Genomic DNA, 10350 nt, shown 5'->3' with positions numbered 1-10350 from the left:
CTCCTCCATCACTGCCTTCTTTGTATTTCATTGACTGTGTTTGTGGTGAACCACGTGCATCCCTTCCCTGTTCCCTTCTCTACGTACTTTCTAGCTGGTGTGTGTTTACCATGAGGATTACACTTCACATGCTAAATTGATCACACTCTCATTTGATTTGATAGCTACTTAACTTCCACAGCAGACCAGCAATGTGCCCCCAACAGCTCTGACCCTCCTTCTGTTGTTGTCCTGAGACACCTCTCTCTAGTCTGTGCTTGCTTCCGGAGCTCTGACTGCTCTGCTGTCTCCTAAGTCTCTGTGGGGGTGGGGAGCTGGGAGCTGCCTGCACTCTGCCATCTTGCTCTGTGGACACTATTTTTATAACTGTGATTTCAAGTCCTCTCTGCTTTGGGGCCAGGTGGAGCGCAGCTTCATCTAGGGCACTTTGCATAATCACCCAGCTGTCACCAAACCCTTTCTCAAATTCCCACACTAGCTTCTGAGTCTCAGGGTCAGGTGGTCATTAAGCCAGGCTTGAAATGACCCGCTTCACACTTTTTGTACCCGGCCTGATGATGTTTCTTCTTCTCTCCTAGCGGGCGACGGCCACGTCTGGAGAACGCATGCTGCTGAGGTCCAGTGTTGACACTCTCCTGATGCTCCTCTAGGGGGCACATCTGCTCCTCAACGCCTTCAGAGACAGTTTAAATCCCAAAGCACCCCCAGCAGAGATGAAGCCTCAGCTCGCAGGAGCCAAAGCATCCACTTAACAATGTGGCTCAAACCGCTCTGGTCACGCCAGAGCGAGCCCTTTACAAACTGCCTCAGCAGGCAATGGGCAGTGACACAATCTGCCCCTGGTGGAGAAACCAGAGCCCAGAGTGCTGCTGCCCCCACTGGGTGGCCGGTCTCTTAGCTCCACTTTGAGCTGCTTACAGCTGCCATATTCTGCAGTAGCCACTTTTCAAATGCACCAAGTATTTGTCTGCTGTCTACTGTTCACAGCCGGACACTTAGCTACCAGGGGAGAGTGTCCAGAAATAACCACGGGCATGATGGTTATCCCTGGGCTTGGGACCGAAGGCCACCAGCCTAAAGCTTCGGTCAAGTCTGTCACTCACTATACCTTACTGGGGATGAATGACCTTCTCTCCTCCTGAGATGCTTGCAGGCCCAGAAGGGCCAGGACTCTCACACCTTCAACCACAGCTGCAGTCTTGTCAGGTGAGGCCCAAGAACACACAGCGAGGACAAGTCAGTCAGCCTGGGATGTGGCCAGGGCTCCCTGTCATGACTCACCCTTCAGGCACTGTATGCAATCAAGCCTCAACTGCAGACTTGGGCCAGACATCACAGTCTAAGGCACAGTGCTCTGGGCCCCCAAATCTGCCCAAGACTCCAGACACCAGCCATTACCCCAGGAGGTGCTAAGACACCCTCGCTCTGGTCAGCTGGCTCCAACTCAGGGCCTCCCATGAGCTCCTCAGGTTTGGAATGCTCTAGAATGACTCACAGAACACACCAGACTGTGTTGTGCCTACAATTACAGTTGTATTATAGCAAATGAGACAACTAAGAACCAGGCAAAGGGAGGGACTTGGAGGGTGAGGGCCAGAAGTTACAGATGCAGAACGCCCCATCCCACACTGGAGGGACTCACCCTCCTGCCTCATTGGTGTGCGTGGGACACTGCCACCCAGGAAGCTCCCGTGAGTGTCAGCACCCAGGGTTTCTGGTGCAGCTCAGTGTCCCAGATGCAGTCAAGTGAACCCTTGTCCTCCTGCTGGTCTCTCTGCAAGACCTGCCCCACCCAGACTGCGAGCTGATAAATACGTGGCTCAGAGCCCCTCCCCCCACCTCTATTCCCCCCCACCCCCCGCCCATGCCGCGTTCTAACCACGTGGTGGACCTGTCTGACGTGGGCAACCGCAGCCTGGTTCACCCATCACATCAACGATCAGGTGAGGCCCCGCCCAGCATGAGTAATGAGAGTATTCCAACCACCTGTCTGTCCGTGTATCCAACGTGATGGCTTGCAGGTGTCTGTGAGGCTGGAAGCTGTGCCACCTGGATTTCACATGCAGCAGGGTCCCCGTGAAAGGCAGGTGGCAGTGGAGCTCCCAGGCTAAGACAGACTAGGAAGAAAGGTCAGAAGACTTGCTTCCAAGAGCCAGGCTGGGAGAATGCAACTGATCCCAACACACACAGGCCGGGAGCCGGGAGGCAAACACCCCCCCCCCACCCCCCACCCCGCCTCCTGAACTGCACGGTGGCCTCCACAATGGGCTCGGGCACGTGTCCATCATGGAGACAGGGCGGGCCAGTCCACGTGGTTGTGATAGGGTCACCGTGAGTCAGGGCCAATGGGATGGCAGCTGACCAGGCTCCCTCCCGGGAACCAGGGACAATGACAGCCAGAGCCCTGGTGTCAAGCTGACCCAGCCTTCACTCAGTCCCCACAACCACTGCCCAGCACTATGCCGGGGGCTGCTCCTCCAGGCCGCCCAACCCCACCTCTTTCCCTCCATCCCTGTCCTGGTCCAGCCACCTCATCTCTGCTCACTTGCCCCCTGCACCGTCTTCAGACGAGTCCTGCCTTGACAACATCATCAGGCCCAAGCATGTCTGCACCACCATTCACTGAAACACACGTTTCTGGGTTAGAAACCTAAATGCAACCCCCAACCACCATCAACAGCGGTGCCACCAAGGAAATAAGTCTGGCATCCTCAAAACGGGCAAAAAGTTGTGCCTCAAAGGGTAACATTTGAAAAGGGAAAAGAGAGCCAAAGAGAATGAGAGAAGTTGTTTTTGATATCTGATAGGGGACTTGTACCTATACTATGCAAAGCCTGTTTACAACTGTTCACACAAAAAATAAACAATCTAATTAAATCCAGACAAAGGACTTGAACATCCAACCAATCTGAGTTGTGGGCCGACAAGCAGGTGAAAGGTGCCCAAGACCATTGTCCCCAGGGATGCGCATCGGAACCACAGTGAGCTGCACGCCATGCCATGCCACGCTGCTGCTGGCCGGTGCCCCTCGTCCAGTCCCAGTGGGTGGTTTGTCAGATGATAAAACCTAGAGTTCCCGTGTGGCCCAGCAGCTCCACTCTGGGGTGTGCACGGAAGATATGAAAACGTATGCTCACACGCAAACTCAGGTCTGCTCACACGGTGCAGAGGTAGGTCAGCCCACATGCCCGCCACGGACGGTGGGTGAGCACCATGAGGTCCATCTACGCACACCGTGGAGTGTCCCTCAGCCACAGAGAGAAATGGTGTCCTGAGGAGCCTTGTGAACATGACGCTGAGAGAAGAAGCCAGACACAAAGGGACAATCATCACATCATCCCCTCCCAGGGTTGGGGTGCCGCTGATTCCCAGCGGTTCAGCAGAACAGATAACCTAATTTTTGCTGAACTTGGCAAAGCAGTGGTTAAAATGGCGCTTGCAATCAGGGTTCTCTCTAAGGTGAGTGGCTGGGCAGCCACCCAAAGCAGACATCACAAATTTACATCCCATACTGTGCTTTAGTGTGCACCTGCTTCAGGGTGCTTACATCCGGAGTAACGGTATGAAAAAATAAACTGCCTAGATCATTTTCACACTTAAAACGCTCATGACAGCAGCAAGTCGCTTGCCCAGTTGTTTGAATCCCACCGGGGATCCCCCTATGAAGCCCCGGTGGGCACTGCCACAGCGACAGAGAGGAGGGGCGGCTGCAGGGGTTGCTTGTCCTGAGGGCATGAAGTCTTCTGACCTCACCTGTTGGGGTGATGATACTTATCTGTGAATGTGCTGGCCTGAGCATACTGAGTGACCTGCACGGTGTGTGAAGCACATCTCAGGGAAGTCGTTGAAACAAGCAGGCAATGCAATATGCCCATAAGCAAGAGTATCAGGAGCTCCTGGGCTGAGGGCTCTAGCCTGGTCTGTTTCTCCACTTCACTACGCATGCACAGCCAGGGACATCTTGAACCATCTCGCTCATTCTCTATCTCTGTCTGTCTCTCTCTCTCTCTCTCTCTCTCTCTCTCACACACACACACACACACACACACACACACACTTCCCAGGAAGAGCCATGGCCCTAGGCCCGCTCAGACTCCATGCCCACCTCTACCTGCAAGAGCCCAGAAGTAAAAGACTGACTCACAGCGTTCGATTGACCACATTCCACGCTGCTACCAGCTCACAGACAAAAGTCCTTCCTTAAAGAGAACTATTCATTACGGGCTTTCATTTTCCAAGGTGGTGGCCACAGACCACAGCCATGTGGATGACCCCTTCCTGAGGCCCGGCCCCGCAGGGTCACCCAGAAGCCAGGGGCTGCTGGTCGCAGGACCACAGTCAACAAGCCTCAAAGGCTTTGAGATTGTCCCAATGATCACCAGGCCTTTCTGCTGGGGCACTGGCCCTTCTGTCAGTAGCTGAGTGTAGGCGGCTTTGGACCTTCGAGAATAAGCAGGCCCTTGAAGGGGCCACTGTACAGGCTCCTGAGTCTCTGGAGAGCTGTCTGTCCTACAGACGACCTGAAGGGCAGAGAGTGCCCACCTCCGTGGGCAGCAGGTGCTCCGAAGGTTTTATGGGGTGAACTTGGGGTGGAAGTCCTGTTCCTGAACTGGTTTGGAAACAGGACGCTTTCTCTTGTTCCTGAACGTGCAGGGTGAGGCTAAACCCCAATTCCCTCTGAGGGGCGTCTCAGCAGAGTGCAAGGGACGTGGACACAGGCCCAGGAGAAAGCCAAGCCAGCAAAAGTGCGAGAGCACGGAGACCAGACCAGACACGCAGGGACTCCCCTGGGCCTTCAGAGGGAGCGTGGCCCTGGTGACACCAGGTTCACACTGGCCTCAGGACTCCCAGCCAGCCAGTGTCTGCCTGCCTCTACAGTCCTGGGACATGACAGGGGCAGAAGGTCCGCTCGGCCAGCCAGGCACCCAGCAGAAACAAGGGAAAGGAATGAGTATGGTTTCAGCATCTCCCCAGACATAGGCATGGGTGCTTTATCCCAGGTCTGCGGCCCTCTCCAGGCCCTTGGCGCCCCTCCCGCCCTCACCTTGCCAGGAGCTCTGCCAGCCAAGTTCCTGTGCAGCCCTCAAAGAGGTGAGAGTGGGCATCATCCCCAGCCCCAGGGTCCCGCAGCCCTGGGCTAGGAGGAGGACAGACAGGACACCCTCCAGAGCAGCAGGGACGGCATGGAGGGCCAAGCATGGAGAGAGACCTCCAGTCACACACGGCCTTCAACACCTGCCTCCTGTCAGGCACGCCAATGCTTCAGAAGGTGCTGAACTCACTGCCACCATTGCTAACACCGGAGATTGAACAAAGGGGGAAACTACCTCTCATGGACTGAGTCGTGTGCCCCTCCCCAAATAGGCCCCAACTTGGCTAGGCCATGATTCGCACGATGAAGCCCTTACCCTCCGTTCAGGACCTGCTCTTATTGCTGCCCTCTGGCTGTAAACCCGAGGTGCGGACAGGCAGGCCTACAGGCAGTTATGCTCACGTGGCACGGTGCAATCTGCAGGGTTAACTGTGTCCGGCCAGTCTCTCCGGAGATCAAAGGGAACCAGCAGGGATGCGAGTGCTCTTCCACCACCAGAAAGAGGAGCCGGGGAGTGGAGGGTCCCTGCGCTGAGAACCTCCTAGACCCAGGAACTAGATGAGAAAGACCTGTCCCCGGAATGGAATGAACAGGCAGTGTGGGCCAGCCTCCCTCTGCAGCTGACACCCTGAACCCGCACTGCCAGCCTCCTGACCTTGAGAGACGACACTGTGTTGGTCAAAAATACCCCCTAGGAACAGGTGTGCACAGCACCCCGAGCACCAAGGCACCGTCCTCCCAGCACATTCATGAGCCTGGAAATGGGGTCAGGAGATGGAGTCTTCACAGCGCCCCCCTTCACACCCCGCCCTGCACAGACCACAGACCTGCATCAGTGGCCACCAAAGACCCTTCCTGCGCCCCCACGCAGACCCACTTGTCACCACACGCATCCCACTGCACTTCAAGAACCCAGTTCGGGTTTCCAGTCGTACAATTAACAAACACACAATAGCAGGGCTGATGTTCACCTGCTGCCAGATTTAGTAAATCAAGTTTGATGGAGAGACAGCCTGCCTGCTCTCTTACACATGTCCGAGGCCACTTTGGGGCTGGGAGCAGAGCGGAATCTTTGAGACACAGGCCCCTAGGCCAGCAGCAGGCAACCCTGACCGCTGGCCTGGGTGGCGGCAGGGGACCACTCTTGTTTAAATCGCCAATATCCCTGTTGGTAAGAATGCTGGGCCTGGGCAGTGAAGGGGAAAGTTGGGGAAAGGGAGACGGGGGTGGGCAGTGAAGAGCCCAGCTCACTGCTGTCCGGAGGAGGAGCCAGTTCCACATGGTGTGCCCCAAACCGCCTGAGAACCGCCCCTGCCCTGCCCTGGATCCCTCCGCCAGGGACCTGAGCGCCACCCCACCCCACCCCGCCCGTCCCGTCCTATGCCCAACTGCACTGGCACCTACTTCATGGGCTTGAACAGCGCCTGCCCGTAATTCTGGAACATCATGATGAGCTTGAGCTGTGTGCCCCCCGACTTCATGGCTGCAAGAGGGGGGAGAGAAAGAGTGTCACTTGCTGCAGGCCCGAGAGGACAGGAGGTGGGTGTACGACTCCCTCCATGTGGGAGGCATGGCTTCTCACCCTGAGGGTGGCACACCCCATACTCTCACTCTCTGGCTCAGACTCAAGCTGAAGGGACCAGACTGGAAGGTGTGCCCCGCCATGAGGACCGCCCTCCCTGTGCAGGTACCCACAGTCACACCCCCAGGCATGTGCACACACACCTGAACACACACATTCATGTATATCCACATACGTGTGCACACACATGCTCTCACACATGCATGCACACACACCAATGCATGCCTATTCACATACATGTTCTCATGTGCACACATACTCACACATTTGCAGTCTACATGCACGTCTGCATAGACACACACTCACACATGCATGCACATTCACACACATGCTCCCATAGACACACATGATCACACATGTGCGTACCCCACCACACATGCATGCACGCACACACATGTTCCTACACATGTGCACATTAACATGTGCATGCATGCACGCACGTATATGTTTTACCACACACGTAAAATATTTGCGTGCGTGTTGATATGTGTGCACATATGCCCATGCTCACAGCCACACACATGTGTGTGCATGAATGCTTTTATATATGTACACATGTGTGTACAGAGGCACACAGGCACGTACACATATATGCATACATACACACATGCACACTCATACATACAAGCTTATACATAGGCACCCACATTAACATAGATGCACACACCTCATATGTACACACATGTAAACCACTCACAGATAAGACGCACGAAACATTCCCATAGACACACACCTTATAGAACTCACACACAACAGACACCCATGCACACAGCCTGTGACTTTACTATTAACCCCAACAGACCAAACCCTCTGTGGTGGGCTCAGTTCAGACCACAGTGGCCCTGCAGACAGAGCAGAAAGAGCTGTCCTCATATCCCCGTGCCACGGCTACAATCTTCACAGGAGCAGACGGCCTCAGCGTTCTCCAAGGAGCACTTGGTGGGTTCAAGGCCCAACCTCTAGGTTAGCAGCTGGCACTTCAGCCCCTGTGCTCACAGGGCTCGTCTTTCCTATCAACGGCTGCTTCTCAGACCTGTCTCCCCAGGAGCTGCTCCGCAGGCCTGCGTCCTGGGTGCAGGGTGCCAGGCTAGGGCAGCCTGGCCCTCAGCTCTCTCTCTTTCTCTCTCTCTCTCTCACTGGCAGTGAGTCCAGTTTTCTATTTCCTCCTGAGTTTCTGCAATGCACATTTATCACAGTTTTAACCAGATGAAAGCACAAGTGATTGTGAAGACCTGTTGGTTCAGGGATGGCCACCGAGTGTTCCCATCTGCACCTAATAGCCCGGGTCTCTGGATCAATTGTTCCTGTCAGAGCTTGTAATCCTGTCCCCATTTAATAACAAAATATTGTGCAAATCTGGTCAGTCTAATCGTGCTTGTTCTGGAAGCAACTCTCATCGGCATGCTGCCTCTGGGCCCCGCCCACTCTGTCACAGGCTCTCCGCACAGAGCACGTCCATAGTTAGAATTACAGGAAGCAGAAGCCCCACTGCCTCTGAGAACTGCAATCATGCTGGGCCCTCTCTCGAGGGCTGTATGGGCACTAGCTCTTGTTCTGGTGCGGGTCCCTGCCTTCCCAGTCCCACTCCACCATCACGCCACCATGCCGGGACGCAGGAAGTTCCGGGACTGCTGTTAGGGCCAGATAAGACCTGTCTGGAGGATGAGGCTGACTGTCTCTATGAACAACTGCCTCTTTAGCCAGGAGACCAGAACTGCATGGTGCCCGGCTATGACGACTGAACATTGGATCATAGATCCTATAAAAGAATCCTAATCAAAGGGGGGACATTAGGACAGAAGTTCAAGTTTCATGGACTCTCTGGAGCCTTGGAGGTTAAGGTAAGCACCCAGAACCACTGCCCGGAGATCATCTTTACACCTTAAGTGAAAAGCAGCCCCTGAAGCCATAGAAATGGAAAGCAGTCAGTTTAACCAGTAAGAAAGACCAGCTCTGGGTTGAGCTCCGTGCTCCCTCGTAAGTCCATCTGCTGCGACAGACGGGACAGCTACTTGAGTCAGGACGAGGTGGGTGCATCGGGGGCAGTGAGCTCACTGGTGTGAAGCCCTCTGTTCCAGCTCCCTCGGAGCTTGTGTCCTGAGAGGATGTGTGGGGGCTCTGGCCCTGTGGATCCCAGGATCCCAAATTGAGGCCCTCACTGGCCACAGGCCCTGGGAGCACCCAACCCAGAGGCTGTCCTAGCCTGTGAGGCTCAGAACCCTGATGCCCGGGCTCAGGGCAGATCCTAGACCCCTCACTCCAGCCAGCCGCACACAAAGCCTTCCGGAAGCTTGCCTCCACTGCCTCCAGCCCTGGTGGCTGTTTCTGCACACCCTTCTGGAGAGCAGTGTGCTCTAAGTCACATCACCTTAGAGGCCACCTCCAAGTCTCTCCAGAGGACATGGTGTCCACCCTTCAGAATGGGGCCAGCCAGAGGCATGGCAGCTTCTGCTGGCACTCGAGGGACCCAGCTGGGGCAGCTCCACATTCCTTGGGGCTGCAGGGACACTGGAAAGGGGTCACTACAGGCCCCGGAACAGCCTCCGGGTCCTTGAGCACCCAACCAGGGCCAACATGTCCAGGTGGCTGCTGCAGCCACCTGGTGGGGGAAGCCGTGCCTTCCCCGGGTCTGGAACTCCTGCCGAGCAGCCCACCTCCAACCAACTAACAGCCAGGGCAGCTGGTGCCCGGTCCCGCTGGCCCATCCTGCTGCCCTGTCAGCGGCCACTGTGGAAGGCTCCTTTGTCCCAGCAGGCTTCCAGTCCATCAGCCCCAGAGGGAACAGGCTCTCTGTCTACCTGTGGGTTAATTCCTGTGGGAACCTGTATCCAGCAGGGCCGGTCCCTTTGTTCAGCCTGAAGCTCAGGCTGTTCCGGGTCCTGGTGTGAAGATCTGACCAGGCCAGCATTTGCCCCTCCCTAGGGACAGCAGCTGCTTCTCCTTCCAGAGCATTCCCAAGGACAGTGATCAGAGCCATGCTGGGCGTGATGCAGTCCCAGCCAGGAGCACACCAGTTCAGGCGGAATAGAAAGGGGTGACTGCCTGGCCGTTACCAGGCAGCCAGCCCAACTATAAATAACCGCTGCTGCCCTGACCAGCTGTGCCCAGAGCCACGCTAAGCCCCAGGGACTGGACCAAGCACTGTGACCAGAGCCTCACGGCAGCCTCTCCAGCAGAGCTTGCGGGCGAGACGAGTCACTAGCATGTAGGGTGGCCCCACAGCCATGAGGATGGAACCTGGAACTGGGCCCCCCAGACACCGGCCCGATCTGTAGGGCCACACTGGATGCACCTCCAGCTCCCAGGGTCTGGCTCTTCTTCCCCAGTCCCTCTGTGCCTGGTCCACCCTGTCTCTACCTCTGCTTGCCTCACAGCAGAACTCCGAATCCATAGAAACACTGGGAGCTTCTTACCAGGGTGCCCCACATCCCCCTATTTATTTCAGAGGACAGCACTGAAGCTGCAGCTCAGGGAGAGGGACATGTCTGAACAGAGCACACCGGAGCAAATGAAGAGGGAGGAAGAGAGAGTGGAGCACATCCTGGCCCACCAGGCCTTGATGGTGATATTCCCACTCAGAGCAGTCAATCCACAGAGAAGACCATATGGCCAGCCCCAATATGAGACACGACATCCCTCACTGACCCATAGCCCTACAGGGGACAACACTGGAAAC

The 10350-nt window shown here is 55.9% G+C and overlaps 1 protein-coding gene across 1 annotated transcript in view; it reads right to left on the bottom strand.

Annotated features, from left to right (window-relative positions):
* Nucleotides 1-10350, bottom strand: part of FAM20C (FAM20C golgi associated secretory pathway kinase) — a 44951-nt gene that overhangs the window by 20600 nt on the left and 14001 nt on the right. Inside the window, exon 5 of the mRNA XM_004705870.2 lies at nt 6497-6575. Coding sequence (XP_004705927.1) covers nt 6497-6575 — 79 coding nt within the window. The remainder of the gene's footprint in view (nt 1-6496; nt 6576-10350) is intronic.

Source organism: Echinops telfairi, unplaced genomic scaffold, assembly GCF_000313985.2.
Source record: "Echinops telfairi isolate 266 unplaced genomic scaffold, ASM31398v2 ScPeMD7_5;HRSCAF=22, whole genome shotgun sequence".
NCBI lineage: Eukaryota > Metazoa > Chordata > Mammalia > Afrosoricida > Tenrecidae > Echinops > Echinops telfairi.
Note: the sequence above shows the minus strand (reverse complement) of the source record. Positions and strands in the feature narration are given on the sequence as shown.